Below are 19593 nucleotides of genomic sequence, written 5' to 3' on the forward strand. Positions count from 1 at the left end.
TTACAAAAATGTGTGTTCTCACATAACAGTATTAAGTATATACAGTATAACAGTATTAAGATGATCACCAAAAGAATTCTGATGCCCTGATGATCTTGCTACAAGTAATCTTTCTACTCAATTTGTTTCAGGTATGGCTGTGCTATAAAGTCAGACCGATGCAAACATTTATTTGTATTCCAATATTTATTCATTTTTTAAAAAATAACATTTAAAAGCTGATTCGAAGAAAATAAAAAGGCACCGTGATTGATACATTGCAGAAACCTGTACCAGGATAATCTCTTGAAACCTTATTCAATCTACATGTTCCTGTATTTTTTCCCCTTGATTTACCAACATTGGATATAATTTATTCACGCAAAACTGAATTATTCTTTTTGGAAACTTGGTTCTAATCCATTCTTGAAATTTCTTATTCCCTGTCCTATCTGACCATTGGTATGAAAAATTATTGGAAGGGGAAGGGGAAATTCTCAGGACTGCAAAACACTGACAACGCAGTACTTAAACATCTTTGGACTGGCTAGTTCATCACTCGGTTCCCTTCTCCTAATCTGGAGCCTATAGAGAGGTGACAGTACAGTGGTACCTTGGTTCATGAACTTAATTCATTCCGCGACTCTGGTTGCAACCCGAATTGGTCGCGACCTGAATCAAATTTTCCCATAAGGTTCAATGTAAATACGGTTAATCTGTTCTGACCCCTCCGAATTTGGTCGCCAATCGATTTTGGTCGTGACCTGAATCAAATTTTCCCATAAGGTTCAATGTAATTACGGTTAATCCGTTCTGAACCATATGTATTTTTTTTTTAAACCACAAAAATATGACACAAAGTACAGTACAAAGAGAGAGAACGCTAACCTTGCTTGAGGCGTGGAGGACAGGAAGGCGGGTGGGGAGGCGGTTATTGCTTGGAGGGAGAGTCCCCCTCCCTACAGGAAGCCACGACCACGTGTCACAGCAGGAAAAATGGCCGCGGATCCTGTTCATCACCCGATCCGGCATTCGCAAACGGAAGCAAAATTTTGCGAACGGTGCTGTTCGTGACCCGAATTGGTTGTGAACAGAAGCGTTCGTGACCCGAGGTACCACTGTATCCCATACGCTATGCATCGGACTGTACCACACCTCTCTGAAGGTCACTATTTCAGGCAAGCCCATCTGCTGTGAACTCAAGCCTAGTTTGGCAGCTGTGGGCTTTGCCTCAAGAAAAATGGGAACTCCAAAAACTGCCAAAGAAGTCTTGTTTGCTAGAGCATCTGGCCAGTTCCTCAGTCCTTATGGCCTGGGTTATGTTAATTTGCACAAAAAATCAGGGGTCTGGTAAGCACCTTTTCCAGCGAACACATTTTATTTTTAAAAAATTTCTTGACTTCATCAGCTGCAGCTCATGAAAATGTATGTCTTTTAATTAAAAAAAGAATGTTAGTTGGAAAAGGTGCTATCAGGCTGCTGATTTTTTGCTTAACAGCTCTCCTCTTAGAGTGTCTATACTGAGAAATGTTAGTTTAGATTCCACTGCTTGATTTTGTGACTGAAAACTTTTTCTTTCCTGAGCCAGGATATGACTGGCTTGTATTTGGAGAGCCAGAACCATCCTTGAGGAATGGAACAGAAGTGTCTCCTCTCCTATCTTGTTTGTCTATAAAAAAATCAGAAGGGAAGGTGGTAGCAAAGGAAAATTGAATGAGCAGCTCACGAGGCAAGTTGATTTTGTCATAATTGGGCTTGCAGAAAGATACAGAAAGCAGATGAAGCACATGGCTGAAAGGAACCTAGCAAATATGCAGTTGTCTGAACTGGATCTTTTCAGCTAGCAAGTCTCGCCTGGATGCAAAGATGCACACAAAGGTAAGAAAAGACCAGATCTGTGTACTCTGTAGGTGGAATCAGTACAGGGATTCTTTTTTTAAATGCAACTTTCATGAAAACAAATATAGTAGTCTTAGATCCTATTCCAGCAGAGTCCTTTCTCTTGCCCAATGCTGAAATCCTGAAAACACATTTATATGTCATAATTCCTCTGCTTTCCAAGAATGACATTGTTTTTCTTCTCCTCAAGTCATTTCACTATTTCAGTACACCTGGCATATCATTCTCTATTGCCCCATAATGGGATCTATTATTAGTGGTTTGTTATTAGCAATCCTGGATCATAACATGTTCCCTTGCCCCTCGGACCTTGCTTATTTTTAAGCGCAGCTTCAAGGCTTCTCTGTTCTGCCTCAACCAGAACTTCTGTGGAGGCTTTTGAGGTCACCATCTGAAGCAACCCCAGAGAATTTTTTCATCCAGGCCAAAATGAGCTAAATAGATTTGCATTTCAAAGCCAGCTCCTGGGAAAAATTGCAGCAGAGGCCTCTTCCATAGCCAAAGGTAGTTTTGTGCCACAAAATGTAATTTTCCTGAGATATCTTTTTCCCGTGGAAGCGATGTTTCAACTTATTGCACAATTTTGGATTTGTGTATTATATCAAGTTTAACTCAAGTTGGGTGTCCAATTTACAGCCATCCCTTTGAATTGTAATGCACGGGAATGGCCGGCATGCAAATGCTTAGATTTACTGACCTGCAGCTCGTGTTCTTTATGTGCATCTTCTTCCAGTTCTTTTCAGCCCCCTAACCACCGCTGTTTCAGCACCAGCTTTAATCATGAGATAAAAGGGACAGACATTTTGTGATTTGTTTCCAAATTTGCCCTCACGATACCCCAAGTAGCTTAATAGTCCAGCCATGCTGGAATGGGAGAAGCCAACGATTTTCTGAGGGCAACAAGACTTGCAATTCTTGTTGTGGTGATGACTGCCACTTTAAAGGCTTGAAGAATCCCAACATACTGACCTGCAAGGAACAAGAAACAAAAGGTAAAGACTTCTTTCAGTTGGGCTCAGCTCCTGGGGACTCTATGCACATGTAGGGTTTTTTGTGGCAACAATATATAAGTGGTGGCTACTTTTTCCAGTATCCTTAAAAAAAACAAACAAAAAAACACCTTTCCTGTTTAGTCCATAATCCTATGATTGCCTGATGGTCTCTCATCCAGGAGCTAACCAGGTCTGACCCTGCTTACCTTTTTTCAAAATCAATTTTAACAAAAGGTTACTAGAGGCTTCTACCTGCTATAGTGTCTGTTGCTCTGTACAAGGCATATTTTAAGATCTTAGACCAGCTATTACAGGTAACAGTCACTGGTACAGCATGTGGGGCTAAAGGTTTCAAATACATCCAGTGCAGAACTGCATGTCTATACAGGTAGTCCTCATTTAACGACCACAATTGGGACCAGCAATTCAGTCATTAAGCGAAACAATCACGAAGTGAAACCATAACTGTGCTTATGATCTTACTTCAGCTTTGTTTTACATACCTGAAAAGGTCATAAATGCGAGGACTGGTCCTAACGTTATTTTTTATCGCTGTTGTAACTGCAGTTGCTAAACGAGGCAGTCACTAAACGAGGTCTACCTTTACAAGGTTTGAAACTGAATCCTGAAATTGAAGTCCCTTGGCCCACAAGCCCAGTGGGAACACTTCTCAGCTGCTACTGTTTGCAGAGCATCAGTTGCATCAAAGAGCACATGGCCCAAGTCTGTTCAACACTAGACAAAATGACCAGCCAGAATGAAGTACAACAATTTCAGAAACCTGCTTGGATGATTTTTCCAGGAAAAAGAGATGTATAGAAAGGCAGGCATGGATGCAAATGCCTTGATGGGATTCTCATGGTATCACTGCTTATATACCAAGACTGATAAAGACAATTTCATTTTCACAAAGTTGTTTTAGAAAGGAAGATACCCAAAAAGAAACTAAATTGATCATGCCTAACTTTTAGCAGTGGGGAGGTGCACTGTGACTTCCTTTAGATACTAACAGGCATAAAACAGCATCTCTTTCTTTCCCAAGGGCAAGACATAATCTAATTGTATCCCCTGACAGTATGTTAGCAATAGCCTATTAAAAATTACCGCAGAGCACAAGGTGCACCACATCCACAACACAGAAGAACCAGACAAAGCATTTAGCAATGTGAATTCTGTACACTGCTTATTAACAGTCATTTTGTTTGCCTATTACAGGAACGGTTTGGCATCCACCCAGCTATGGTTGCCCTAGTAAGAGGGTTTCATATACTCTCTTACTGACTATTGGGAAATGGAGTTTTCAAGTTCTTATGGTAACTACAGGTAGTTCCCGGGTTAAGAATGCCCAATTTATGGATGACCCATAGTTAAGAATGGAGCCTATTGCAGCAAAATTCGAGTTAAATACACAATGATTCGAGTTAATTAAACAATACTACTTATACAGCATTATACAGTAATACTGTTCTGGCTTACATACACATTTGACTTAAGGACAGACCTTGGGAACGGAATTTGTACTTAAACTGGGGACTACTTGTATAACCTAATTATTTTTAATTAATATCTTAGAACATAAACCTAAAATTTGACAGATTTCGGGAGCTCTAAGGCTGCTTTCTTCCATATATTCTTCCCCCATAATAAGTTAAACAGCTGGGATGTTCTGCTAGGCTCTTTGGCTGCCTGAAACCTAAGGAAATCCAACTAGGAGCAGAGTTGATATTGTGGAATGCCCTCCCAGCAGAGTTACGCTAAATGGCAAAATTAACCTCCCGTGCATCTAGTAAAATCTTGGTTATATCAGACCACCTTTAACTAATCACATAGTCTTCCTCCTGGTGAAGAGGGTCACAGAGTGCTCTGGACTGAGTACCCCAAAAGCGCTCCAGAGCATGATGGCACAAATGCAACATCTGCAATGCTTTAAAGCAGCTGCATCTTTCCCCAGGATGATTACATCAGCTGTGGAAAGCAGCCATATAATCCTAGAAAAAGATGCAGCTGCTTTAGAGAGTAGTAGACAGAGGCTGTATTCATGTTCCAAAGAGCCTTTTCCAAATTATTTCTGAAGTGTTATATGCAGGTATTAATATGTTACAACTGTTTTTATGTTGTGCTTTTTAAAATTATTAGCATTTATGAGCAGCTGTTTTTTGTTGGGGGTTGGATTTTTTGTTGTTTTGATGGTATTAATCTTATTTTACATATTCTGCAGATTTGGCTTTGGTCTGTGCATAATTTATTGTTGTGAGACACTTTCAGTGTTGTTATGGAAAAGAAATCGACATTGCTTTCAAAACAAAATAAATGAGATTTCCCAAATGTTACTATGTCCTACTCCAGGTTATTTCCAAAACTGGCTTTATTTTTTACTCTCCTTACTTGAATGCTTGCAGACAGAACAGGTGATGAAAGGGTCAGCACGTCGTCTTTTGGCCAAACCAAGAAAATAGCATAGACTGCGGGCCCCTTCGAAGTGTACCTGGAGGAACATAAGGCAAAATACGGAATTGTGGAGAGCAGTGTGGAAATACTGAAACAGACAGACAACATCCACCTTTGGAGGTAGCAGGACTTCCATTTGTGCAACTCCTTCCCTTGATCAGTTTGACTGCAGGTGAAGGCCAGGACGCTTGCTTTTCTCACACTGGGGCTGATCAGCCGTGTGTGATGAAATCCTCAAAGAACAGCCTCACACATGCTCTCTGAAAATGCAAATATTGCATTACAGTCTGTCCTTGTTTTTCAACTGCTGTCGTCAACACCATGGCAGGGAACCTGGCAAGGCCTGTGTGAAACTTTCCATGAATTCCCATTGCAGAGAGAGGCTTTTCTAGCGTCCTCTTGTCTTTAGAGAACTCAAATTTTACCATCCTTTGTTTATGACTGAATGTATCACTACTTCACAGCTGGGCTATAATCAGAGAAGTTTAATACAATTATACATTTCCTTTTAAAAAGAAGGGGAAAAGCCAGATTACTTTTTTTTTTTTTACAGAAAATATAAAAACACTCAATCCTACCATCTTTCTCCTACCCTCCCCAGATCCATCAAAGCACCTAAAAAGTCAACTAAAGGAAACAAAACCTTCAGTTTAATCGTCTTTTAAATAAGGAGAGGCTACTAGCACCGTTCTTTGTACAGTAGTTGCAAAATGCTGTAATCCAGCCAAGTCCGATCACTAAATCCAAAGTAGCCCAAACCAATAAAAAAAGCTAATTTTGAAAACCAATATTCAGACCATGAACGCTAAGAGGAAGAGGGCTCTAATGTTCAGTCAGCTGGATTTATACTGGTTATCTGTACTTCGGCACACTGCGTCTTTTTCTGCAGTAAAGCCTTGTATGCTTCAACTTCCATCACACGCAACTTCTTGCAGGAGTTGCTCTAGCTACCACTGCAGTAAAAATAACAGATATTTGGACCTTAACTGAGATGCTTTATGACTCTTCTTTCAGCTGTTTTTCTGAATGTTCATAGTGTAACCCAAAAAAAAAAAAAGGCAAAAACATGCACATTTCAAAAAAAAAGTAAAGTGTGTAATTATGGTATCAGTCTCATGGAGAACACCTACCCTCCAAACAGAAAGTTATAGAAATTGGCTTAGAACTTCAACCTCGTGACTTCTGCAGTTATGTACCTGATGGTGCCTCCTCTTGTTTCTATGCAGATAATGCCAGATTTCTGCTCAAAGAAGCGTTAGAAACAATGTGCTCCCATCTCTGAGAACAAGCAGCCTCTCTCAGTGAGCTTTGCCATACCATATCTCGTCACTGCAATTCTCCTTTTGTATCCGCCATGGCTTTGATTCATAAATGGCCTCCCCATTAATCTTCAGCCAGGTCCCAAGTGCCAAGAGCCTCTCTTGGAAAATTGGAGCAATCGTTCCTTCTTTGGTTGGCCCCACATTGAGAAGGTAATTTCCTCCATAACTGACAGTATGCACAAGTTCCTGTGGTGAAGGGAGGAAGAAAACAAAAATGTCTTTTAAACACTTTATGGCAACCCTTTTAGTCCGGCAGCATTTCAGACTTTGGAAAACAAATTATTGGGCACACTACCATGGAGGCATCTGCACATCACAAAACAGCTCCCAGGGCAGGCCTGTCTCATCATAAAAATACAGGTAGTCCTCGCTTAATGACCACAATTGGGACTGGAATTTAGGTTGCTAAGTGATGTGGTTGTTAAGCAAATCATCATGGGACCAGACCCGATTTTACGACCTTTTTTGTGATGGCTGTCAAGTGAATCACTGTGGTCATTAAGCAAATCACCTCAGTCGTTAAGCGAATCACGCGGTTCCCCATTGAATTTGCTTGCTGGAATTTGGAAGCTGGTTGGGAAGCACCAGATTGCGATCATGTGATCCTGGGGGCATTGTGACAGTCATAACTTTCGGCACCAGCTGTCACTTTTTTAGTGCTGTTGTAACTTCGAATGGACACTAAATGAACAGTCATTAAGCAAGAACTACCTGTATTTATGTATTGGAAAACAAGTAGTGGGGTTGCTTGCTTCCATTCCCTCATGTTCTTAAACTCTTTCATCCCACGTTTTCTTTGGGGGGCTGGGGATATCTGGGGGGCACACTTTTAAAGACTGGGCAGCAGCCACCCACCATTCATATTTTCTGAGAAGGCCCATGAACACTCTGTATGGGATCAGAGGTGTTCTGGGAAGTAATACTAGAAGTTGCTATTTTGTTTTGCTCCTCAGTTATTTATTTTTATTACAAGTAGTAAGTATTTGTAATAAAAGTATAAATAGTATTCTGGGGGGGAAGAGTAAGTCAAATGATATGGAGAACATGGTAGTACCAAAGGAAGTGCTTATATGTGCATTCATCCCAAGGGGTTTTCTAACCCAACCCTAAAAATAATGATAAACTGCACACGTGGGTTGTCTTAAGCTGGAGGATACTTTATAGCATTGATTTCCAAACACTTTAGTCATGGGCCACTTAATAAATGTTTAGGAAATATGAGGACCACATTGTTAAACAACCCCCCCCCCATTTTTGTCTTCATGAACTCCCACAGTCTTAAACATAATTATAGCTGCATTTATGTATGCTTTGCCATTCCCCATTTTAAAGGCCTTTTAACCCAAAGTTCTTTGCCATTTCCATCGTTTTATGTACCCCATGCCCTATAACAACAACTCTTAAACTTCACAGCAACTTTGGCAAAGTTCCATAACATAAAATACCCAGAGGATTAGGTGCAAGTGTGCTTCCAGCCTCATGAAATTCCTTTTTTATATTCATCAACCCAGTTCCTATTTGCACTTTTCTTTGAGGTTACTTGTGCAAGACAAGCTCCACTTAACACACGCATGTAGATTCACAGTCAGTAACTGCACACACAAAGCGGGGGCCAAGGCAGCGAGCAGGCTCCGGCCAGATGAAGGGAAGGGAACACAAGGAGGCTCAGATCACCTGGCGGAACTCTGGAGAATCCCTGCTCAAGAAAAATGCGTTGATCCACTGCTTTACTGGCGTACCATTTGCAGGCGCCGGCATTTCTCCATCAGGCTGCCTACCTATGGTTTGGCTCAGTTTTTCATTCACATTTTCAAAATCCTGTCCCTGAAGTTTAGGTGGACTCCTGTGGGAGCTGCAGTCTCACCGCCTCTTGTTGCATATACGCGTGGAGAATGTGCTCTTAAGGAACAAGGCTTATTTCAGAGAAATCTGAGGCCCGACTGAGCCGTGGCTCCTGTTCCTGCAGCTTCAGCAGCTCTTTGCAGGTTCCACTGGCCTAACAAATCCTCAGCCTTTGCTTACCCTTCCCAGGCTCACCTTAATAATGGTGAATTCACTCATGAGTTCATAAACTTGCATGTTGCTGCGGTAACCCCATGACCTGACGTCAATAGAGGTACACATCTCCCACTTGTGGTCTGGCAGAGTGCCAGGCTTGAACTTATCCTGACAATTGTAGTAGCCCCCATGGTGGCAGGAACAATTGAAGCCCCATCGATCATTCACCACCACAGTATCCTGGGAAGAGAAATCCAGAAGGAACATTTCAAGTCGGTTGGTTGCATTTCATTACTATCTTTTAAGAGTAAGAATGGGCTTTAAAACAAAGGCTTTAGGGCAGCCCTACTAGCACTTCCAAGTGGGCTGAATAACACAATGTTTAGTTTAAAGATTCTGTATGTGCTCTTCACCGTAGCTAGATTGGTCAAAACCAACGGAAAGCAACCGGTGGGAGGGAAGTGATGATCCCCCAAATGTCGATGAATGACAACTCTCAGCAGCCCCCGTCAGCCTGGTGAGAGATTCTGAAAATTCTAGTTTATCTATATCTTGAGGGCCGCAGGATGCGTAGCCCAGAATCTGTTTCTAACTTTTCATCAGAAGGCAAGGGTTAGAGATGGTTCATAGCTTCCTGTCCATCCCTTCACAGAGGTAGCAACTTGCAGGAGAGAAAGAACCTAAAAGGATGTGTATAAAATGGGGAACCTGCTTTATTTTGATCCTGCAGCAAAACAGATCCAATGGAAGTATTTTCTCTACATGTGTGCATTGGGGCACACCCAGCCAGCCAAAGCCTTTGAAACATGGAATATAGCTACTTTAATGCTGCTAAGTGGGTACTCTGCTTGTACCAATCCATTTTGCAAAGCACCCTTTTTAAAAACTATGCAAAGCCCTATTATTAAATACTGCAAATAACTTATATTACAGAGGTACCAAGAATTGGTCCTTGCTAACTTTGTTACACTTGTCTTAGACACAATTAGTCCTGCATGCTAATTTTAATCATACAGGGTAACTTAGGCCTTCCCTGCTCTCTTATCTAAATATTAAGCCTTTCTAATACTACTCCAAGGATTGTCATGATTTGATAAAGGGCGAAGGCATGAGAATAAGTAAACCAGTTGATGGTCTCCCCTCCAGGCTGCACTCCAGGTTTGGTTCTTGATGCTGACACCACCCCATCACTCCCCCCCCCCCACAGCCTCAAACTTCCTACACATGGGATGGGAACTACTAAAAGTAGCTAGGTTCTGTCCACATTTCCTTGTAGTATGTAGGATAGAAATTTTCGCATTTCTGCCCTCTTCAGATGCCCAACTTATGAACCCTTCAGTAACACCAGGTTGCCTCTCCCCACAGGAGCAGGAAAAAGAGGCCAAAGTTTCACTTAGGATGTAACCAAATGCAAAGAACCCAAATATCAGAAATTATTCCAATGGTTCCCTCTCAGTTGTAAGCAAACAGGAGAACAGCCTCCAGGTCAAAACACCTGAAATTGAAGGAAGTGCAGATACCTTGACTGGACTATCGTTGTACAGCCAGGCAAGGAAAGAAGTTGAGTTCCAGTAAGTATCCGGAGCTTCCCAATCGCCATCCGACCAAATAATATCCGGCTTGTACCTTAAGAGGCAAGTTAATAAAATCGAAAGATTTAATGGCTGCATTCTAGTAATTGGACCATCCTAAGATGAGTCCATAGGGACTGGTTTCCTCTATGATCATATCGTTGTAATCAATTAACAAAATATACCAGTTTATATCTTATATTTCTACATTATGTGTACAGGTAGTCCTCATTTAGCAACTGCCTTGTTTAGTGACCATTCGCAGTTACACGGTGATGAAAAGTAACTTTACGGCCAATCCTTGCATTTTCGACCTTTGCAGGTCTGTAAAGCAAAGGAAAGCGGAAGGAAGATCATAAGCACAGTCACAATTTCACGTAGCAACTGCTTTGCTTAATGACCAAGTTGCCAGTCCCAATTGTGGTTATTAAACAAGGACTACCTGTACATACATCACTATATTTGTATAAAAAATGTTGGGGGTAGGAGGGAGAGAGACGGAAGGGCCATAAGGTTGATATTGTACATGGCAACAAAGATGGGGTACCCAAGTTCTGGGAAACACCCATTTCTATTTTATGGGGTACATTTGCTATCCCTTATGCTTACAAAGACATATATGCACTTTTCACCTCTTCTGCTAAGTTTAGGGAAGTCAGCTTCTGAGTAACATCAAAGCAAGCTGTGCTCTTCTCCCCCAGGCTCCTAAAATCTGGAACAAGAAACCAAAGGGAATGTTTCTCACTTTCCAAAGGAGCACAGCATACTGTACGGTGAGAGCTAAGGCAACAATCCAGTGCAGACCTGCTTCAGAGTAATCCCCACCAAGCCCTAGATTTACTTCTGAGAAAACATGCCTAGAGCAGAGCTGATGGAGGAGGCAGGGGGGAAGGACTGGTGACCATCAATTTTCTGAGCCCATCTAGATAGTCCAAAGACATTCTGCTCTTACCTTAAAACAAGTTCATAAAGTTCTGGAAGAGTTTTCCCAGCAACAAAAAACTGGCTCTTGAAGCCATTTTTTTTGTCCAGTAAATACAGTGGATGAAACCATTCAAAAAGGGAATGATACAGTCCATAGGATATGTTTCTAAGATTAAACAAAAGGGGGGGGGAAATCACAAAATAACAATCATCCAAAGTTATTAATTATTAAGCCTATTATTCTGCACCATCCTGACTCCCCCTTTAAAACCAGATCAGTACCTTTTTCGGAGAGCATCTCCTAGTTCACCAACCAAGTCACGGTGGGGGCCGGTATCAACTGAATTCCAGTTCCAGGATGCTTTGGACCCCCAGTTGGTGAAGCCCTCATGATGCTTAGTGGTAAACACTACATACCTGTAGGGACCAAAGACAAAGAGTCAGGAGGGACTTCATCCTTCTTTGACATTTCACCACTGTTTAGTATATGTAAGGTTAATGCAGGAAAAGGAATAAGTTAAAAGAAATAAGTTAAAAACATAAATGTGATGAATGATATACCAAAAATTTGGAATTTAACCCTTCACTGCTCTTCCTTCTCTTTAACATCTTCTCCTCAGCCTTTGAAGTCTGCCTCAAAGTTTCCTTTCGGCTTACTTTTGTTCTAATTCCCTTTATTTTAGATTACAAACCTACCATCTTTGCTGCTTAAATAATTATATGACTCTGGCACTAAAAATTGCACACATATTTGTATTAGGGTTCAATACAAATTAGGGTACAAATACAAATCAATACAGTGTACAGCTTTTCTTTGAGATGCTTTACACAATTGTTTTTAACCATGCCAATTATAATTTCAGGGCTGATCATTGTGAATCCATTTCTTCTGCAATACTTCTGCTTTAATTTTTAATGGCAGGAAAAACCAAGAGGCTGATTTCAATTCTCTAAACTTTCAGTGCCCAACTGCTGGCAGACCCTTAACCAATCCTGGAAAACTTAAAAAAATACAAAAACAAAAAACCTAAGCAGGGTCCATATGTGGATGGGAGACCACCAGAAATTTCAGGACTGTAAGCTAGACCAAATAGTTGAAAAAACACTATGGAAGGAGGCAAAGGCAAGCCACCTTCATAGGGTTGCCAAGAAAGCTACAGGGAGTCACTAGGAGATGAATGAGATTGGAGGGAGCTTCTATCTATCTATCTATCTATCTATCTATCTATCTATCTATCTATCTATCTATCAAATTTGTAGGCCGCCCATCTCCCCCAATGGGTGACTCTGGGCGGCTCACAATTAAAACAAAACCCACAAACAATTAAAAAAAATAAATACACATTAATTAATTAAAATTGATTAATCCATTAAAAGGTCAAGCTATAAAGCAAACCCTATACATAAAAACTAAAACCATTCACGATGACGGGGAGGGGCAGAATCAATTACCCCACAAACCACTTCCACCGATGCGAGCCTTTTTCTATGATTAGGGGCTGGATTCATATAGCTCACTAGTTTATTCATATATCATGTAGTTTATCCAATACTGATTTAATGTGCTGCATGAATCCATCCATTCCCATTGTAAACGATGGCTAATAATATGATGTGATACATATTCAATAGCTAAACAGACCCTGGTTTAGTACATCTGTGTGAACTCAACCACTGGGATTTATTTCTAAGAGACATCCATAGGAATATACTGCAAGGGATTTTTGTTTTATGACAAGCATCCTGTGGTTGATTTTTAAGACATGCCAGTCTTATGAAGTTGAATTCTCCAACTCTGAAACACCTCTAAGGCCAAGCTGCATATGACTTAAAACTTCATTTGCTGTGGTGAAAGGAAACCACTCTGCTCATGCTCGGAAACTTTCCTTTTTATTATTTTTTTCCCAGAGGCAAAATCTGCATTAAAAACAAGTGGGGCTCAAGCACAGCCCCACCTCACAGATTACCTTGAGAAAAGCTACTACAGTGGGGCAAAAAAGTATTTAGTCAGCCACCAATTGTGCAAGTTCTCCCACTTAAAAAGATGAGAGAGGCCTGTAATTTTCATCATAGGTATACCTCAAGTATGAGAGACAAAATGGGGGGAAAAATCCAGAAAATCACATTGTCTGATTTTTAAAGAATTTATTTGCAAATCATGGTGGAAAATAAGTATTTGGTCACCTACAAACAAGCAAGATGTCTGGCTCTCACAGACCTGTAACTACTTCTTTAAGAGGCTCCTCTGTCCTCCACTCGTCACCTGTAGTAATGGCACCTGTTTGACCTTGTTATCAGTATAAAAGACACCTGTCCACAACCTCAAACAGTCACACTCCAAACTCCACTATGGCCAAGACCAAAGAGCTGTCGAAGGACACCAGAAACAAAATTGTAGACCTGCACCAGGCTGGGAAGACTGAATCTGCAATAGGCAAGCAGCTTGGTGTGAAGAAATCAACTGTGGGAGCAATAATTAGAAAATGGAAGACATATAAGACCACTGATAATCTCCCTTGATCTGGGGCTCCATGCAAGATCTCACCCCGTGGGGTCAAAATGATCACAAGAATGGTGAGCAAAAATCCCAGAACCACATGGGGGGACCTAGTGAATGACCTGCAGAGAGCTGGGACCAAAGTAACAAAGGCTACCATCAGTAACGCACTACGCCGCCAGGGACTCAAATCCTGCAGTGCCAGACGTGTCCCCCTGCTTAAGCCAGTACATGTCTGGGCCCATCTGAAGTTTGCTAGAGAGCATTTGGATGATCCAGAAGAGGATTGGGAGAATGTCATATAGTCAGATGAAACCAAAGTAGAATGTTGGTCTAAACTCAACTCGTCATGTTTGGAGGAGAGAGAATGCTGAGTTGCATCCAAAGAACACCATACCTACTGTGAAGCATGGGGGTGGAAACATCATGCTTTGGGGTTGTTTTTCTGCAAAGGGACCAGGACGACTGATCCGTGTAAAGGAAAGAATGAATGGGGCCATGTATCGTGAGATTTTGAGTGAACACCTCCTTCCATCAGCAAGGGCATTGAAGATGAAACGTGGCTGGGTCTTTCAGTATGACAATGATCCTAAACACACCACCTGGGCAACGAAGGAGTGGCTTCGTAAGAAGCATTTCAAGGTCCTGGAGTGGCCTAGCCAGTCTCCAGATCTCAACCCCATGGAAAACCTTTGGAGGGAGTTGAAAGTCTGTGTTGGCCAGCGACAGCCCCAAAACATCACTGCTCTAGAGGAGATCTGCATGGAGGAATGGGCCAAAATACCAGCAACAGTGTGTGAAAACCTTGTGAAGACTTACAGAAAACGTTTGACCTCTGTCATTGCCAACAAAGGATATATAACAAAGTATTGAGATGAACTTTTGATATTGACCAAATACTTATTTTCCACCATGATTTGCAAATAAATTCTTTAAAAATCAGACAATGTGATTTTCTGGATTTTTTTCCCCATTTTTTCTCTCATAGTTGAGGTATACCTATGATGAAAATTACAGGCCTCTCTCATCTTTTTAAGTGGGAGAACTTGCACAATTGGTGGCTGACTAAATACTTTTTTGCCCCACTGTATATGAGCTGGACAGATCAGAGAAGACCGAGTTTGAATTTCTGCTATCCTACAAACATCTGTCAATTGGGAGTACCAGAAACCAGCTCATAGGAAATCAGACTGGGAAGATATTTCACATGTATGTGTACTTTTGGACAAAAGTACAAACGCCCCGGCTGGAGAAGACCAACATCCCACCTGGTCCATCATCCACCACCTGCCTCCAGGAAGGCTGCAAACAGCTTGTGAAAGCAACAGAGGGTTCTCAGAAATACCCAGAAAACAGCACCAGTTACATACGGTGCCCCAAGCCGGAGAAAATGTATAAGGCAGTGTTGTCCAAACTTGGCCACTTTAAGACGAGTGGACTTCAACTCCCAGAATTCCCCAGTCAGCATGGCTGGCTGGGGAATTCTGGGAGTTGAAGTCCACTCATCTTAAAGTGGCCAAGTTTGGACAACACTGGCATAAGGGGAACGCAGGAGAGGCTCGTCTGCCATGGATTTGTACCGCTGCCTTCAACGGGCATCTAAAGGGATGACTCTCCCCACATCCCGAATTTCACAGAATATACTTCAGATGCTGCTGTCTGGGCCGGAGCATCCCGCCGTTCTGACCCGCGTCTCTAGGATGCAGCGGTGCGGACAGGCTGCGCACCGTCACGGCCTACCGCTGCAGACGGAGGGCGGCCCGCGCCAGTGAACTCTGCCCAACAGGCTTCAGCGGGGCATCGCCGTCAAGGAAGCCACGGAAAGCTTGAAGGTAAACGGCAATCTGGAACGGGGAGCAGCACGGAACGATCAACCGTTTGCAAAAAGGCCCCCGTCAGCGGCGGAGACACGGATCGGGGAAGGCCCGGTGTGCAGCCGCCGGACTTCCGGTTGCCTCTCCCCGAAGGCTCGCGCGGCTGGGGATGATGGGACGCGAGGCGCGGGGCTGACCTGGCACCGGCCTCCTGGAAGAGCTGCGCCCACTGCTCGGGCTGGAAGTCGGCGGCGGAGAAGCGCGGGGCGAAGTCGGCGTAGGTGGTGCCCGGCGGGAAGCGCGTGCTGACGAAGCGCTCGTAGTCGGACCGGTGCTCGGCCTTCCAGTGCCACCAGAACCACTCGGAGCCCCAGGCCGGCACCGAAAAGACGCCCCAGTGCACGAAGACCCCGAACTTGGCGGCGTCGAACCAGCCCGGCAGCGGCCGCGCGTCCAGGCTGGCCCAGTCGGGCGAGTAGCGCGGCCCCACGGAAGGGCCCCGCGGAAGGGCCCCGTCGCAGAGCAGCAGCAGCAGCGGGAGCAGTAGCCAGAGCCGCCCGGCAGCCATCGCGTCGCGTCGCGCCCGCACCGATTGGCCGCTCCCTGGCCAATGGCAGGGCGCCTGCGCGGCCAGGGACGGGGCGGGCGTGAGGGAGGAGCACGTGACGCCGCTGCAGGACCGCGAGGCGGCCCGGCGCCGCCTTCACAACGGCCCCGCGAGGTAGGCCAGAGGCCGGCAGGGAGCTTCTGCAGCTGAGGGTGGACTAGGACGCGGGCCTCCTCAAGGCTAGCCCAACCGGGACAGGCAAGCGTGATCATTATCATTACTGTTATTGATTAAACTTGTGTGCCGCCCGACTCTCAGCGACTCTGGGCGGCGCGCCACAACCCAAGACAGAAATTGCAGTGCCACCAATAAGACATAAAACGTTAAGAAAAAAGGATGACAAGCGTGAGGAAGCGAGGGGTCTCACTCTCACGTCAGTCTGACACGCAATTGGACAGCAACAACCCTGTGAGGTGTAAGCAGTGGAGTCCCCCATCTGGCTACGGGACAGAAAGTTAAACTAATTATATAAATCCTACATGGAAGCGATCCGTAGGGAAATCGCCAGCTCGGAGACGCGTGTAAAGTTTGCACTGAGCAAAAAATGCAGGAAACTGGGCTGGGTCGATGGCAGACTGTCCTGTCCCGGACCAAGCATGCCCAATCACACCGAGAGATGGTTGCACACCTTTACTAAATAGTGTTTTGTGATCATGTGACCGTGAGATGCTGCGACCATGTGGGATTCGCATAACGAGGACAACTGGGACTGCCACAACTGCCGTTGTAAGTCAGGGCGTTTTCATGATGGTCCACTTTATGACCGCATCGCTTAGTGACAGAGTTGCCAGTCCCAATTACCACCCTTAAGTGAGGACTACCCGTAGAGTCAGCCTTGTATGTATTTTTGCATTGTGCTTTCTATTCAACTTGCCAAACGACCATAATGACCCCTTTTTTTAATTTATAGCCAGGGTAGATCAGATGGGAAAACCACTCACTGCCAACAGGTTTCTCATCTCATCCATGATCTTCCGCATGGTTGTCAAATTCTGCTCAGTGTTTCATAGTACAGTTGCCTTGATAAATGTATTTACTGACTGTATATATTTTAATACAGTCTTCGGTCTAAAGTATCCGGTTAAGTACAAAGAGTTTCTGGTTCTTCTTTTGGTCTTTGGCTGCCAGTCAAATAAATGTATTCTTCTTTCTCATTCATCCTAACTTTATTATGCTATATTTTTCTTTAAGATATTTTATACCACTTCCTATACAGAAACATCTCAAAGTGGATTACAAAAGGCACACTGAAGACAATACGTTGAAAAGAATATATATATAATAACAATATATCCATATGGAAGGGGGGAAATAAAGAACCCCCTTGATAATGGTTTTATATTACAGTATTTGTACTACAGTATATATAAACCACATGTGTCCCTAGCATTGGCCTATGACTGAGAAGATTCAGGTCTGAATCCACTCTTAGCCATGAAAGCTCTTAAGGCCACTTTGGGTCAATCACTATTATTATTATTATTGTTAAAACTTAGCCCTACATAAACTGCAGAGTTGTGCTGGAAAAAAATCAAAGAAATACTATGTATGTTGCCTTATGCTCCCAGGGGAAAAATGGGAAATAATATGGCATTAACATATATTAGTGTAAAAATATTGCCTAGCAAAATAAAAGCAGCTTCAGAACAAGCTGTTCTGCTGTTCTGATAGAAAGACACTTCTACTCAGAGAGAACTTGCTGGAGTCAAGGGACATGGTTCTTCCCATATTCTTCCCATCTTCTTTCATTTTACAAATCACAAAATGTATGTCTTTTAGTAAAATGTATGAGTTGGAAAAGGTGCTACCAGACTCCTGATTTTTTGCTACCACAGACAACCCCAGAAATTAGTGTGAGATCAGATTCTGAGCTCTTAGTTGCTTCACTTTTTTCCACATGGGTGTGCTAGTTGCATTGAAACATGACTTCCTCTCCAGCCATGAATGGGATGTGGATGGATCTCTGATCCCCCAGCTAGATGTCCTAGCACTGGGCTAACGCATAGGACTTAGAAAGGGAGGCAGCGAGGCAGAAATTGCACAGATGCTATACAGGCCATTTTCAATCAATCGGGGGGGGGGGGGGGAAAGACCAGTCCCGCTGCAGGGAAACTTAATTACTGCTGATGTTTTCCAAGTTTTTTAGATAGATACTCTGGGAATGGGATGCCAGATCAGCAAGCTATTAGGTACTCCTGTAATTTGTTCTGCAACATCATGTTTTTCTGGCAACCTAGTGATATCCCCAGTGTCTTTTCCCCCAGTTATAAACTGGAGAGTGACTGACCTCAGGGCGTAAGTTGTGCCTGTACAATAGAAGTGCAAGGATTGTGATCCAGAATCCCTTGGAGGACCCCAGAGGCCCATCATAACTGGGGCCATTTTTTTTCTTTTTTTCTTTTTTTTGCGTTTGGGGTGGTTTCAAGAGCAGGCAGCTGAAAGGCAAAATGGGTGCCCTGGTTTATTGGGTATGACAAAAGGGCTGGGTTCCCTTTTCACAATAAACCTTACTTTTCCTCAAACCAAAATAAACCTTACTTTTGCTCACAATAAACCTTACTTTTGCTCAATCCTGGTTTATTGCGTATGCTAGAATGGCTGGGGTCCCATCTCACAATACACCTTACTTTTCATCAAACATGGTTTATTGGGTAGGCCCATCTCACAATAAACCTTAGCTTTTGCTCAATCCTGATTTATTGGGTACGCTAGAATGGCTGGGGTCCCATCTCACAATAAACGTTACTTTTCCTCAAACATGGTTTATTGGGTATGCCTATCTCACAATAAACCTTACTTTTGCTCAATCCTGGTTTATTGCGTATGCTAGAATGTCTGGGGTCCCATCTCACAATAAACGTTACTTTTCCTCAAACATGGTTTATTCGGTATGCCGATCTCACAATAAACCTTACTTTTGCTCAAACTTGGTTTATTCGGTATGCCACAATGGCAGGGTTCCCATCTCACAATAAACCTTATTTTTGCTTACAATAAACCTTATTTTTGCTTACAATAAACCTTACTTTTGCTCAAGTCTGGTTTATTGGGTATGCCACAATGGTTGGGCTCCCAATTTACAATAAACCTTACTTTCCCTCACCCCTCGTTTATTGGTTATGCCACAATGCCTGGCTTCCCATCTCACAATAAACCTTACTTTTGCTCACCAAGGTAGGTAAACCTTACTTTTGCTCACCAACAATAAACCTTACTTTTGCTCAAGTCTGGTTTATTGGGTGTGCCACAATGGCTGGGTCCCAATTCACAATAAACCTTACTTTTCCTCAATCCTGGTTTATTGGTTATGCCACAATGCCTGGCTTCCCATCTCACCCTAAGCCTTACTTTTGCTCACCCCTGCTTTACTGTGTATGCAATAATGGCCGGCGTCCCATCTCACAATAAACCTTTCTTTTGCTCAACCCTGGTTTCTTGGGTATGCCCATCTCACAATAAAGCTTACTTTTGCTCAACCCTGGTTTATTGGTTATGCCACAATGGCTGGGGTCCCATCTCACAATAAAGCTTACTTTTGCTCA

General features: G+C 43.1%; 1 protein-coding gene across 1 annotated transcript; it reads right to left on the reverse strand.

Moving 5' to 3' along the window:
• Nucleotides 1–167: 167 nt before the first annotated feature.
• Nucleotides 168–16159, reverse strand: FUCA1 (alpha-L-fucosidase 1). Its single transcript, XM_007430513.3, has 8 exons — nucleotides 15642–16159; nucleotides 11416–11550; nucleotides 11162–11299; nucleotides 10159–10264; nucleotides 8678–8878; nucleotides 6636–6826; nucleotides 5256–5355; nucleotides 168–2847 (listed from the first exon to the last, which is right to left on the reverse strand). The coding sequence occupies exons 1-8, from the start codon at nucleotides 16010–16012 to the stop codon at nucleotides 2707–2709; spliced, it is 1383 nt and encodes a 460-aa protein (XP_007430575.1). The 5' UTR covers nucleotides 16013–16159; the 3' UTR covers nucleotides 168–2706.
• Nucleotides 16160–19593: the final 3434 nt, after the last annotated feature.

The sequence above is a fragment of the Python bivittatus genome, unplaced genomic scaffold, assembly GCF_059951505.1.
Source record: "Python bivittatus isolate LINGU-HERP-01145 unplaced genomic scaffold, Pbiv_v1 ctg000260_np1212, whole genome shotgun sequence".
NCBI lineage: Eukaryota > Metazoa > Chordata > Lepidosauria > Squamata > Pythonidae > Python > Python bivittatus.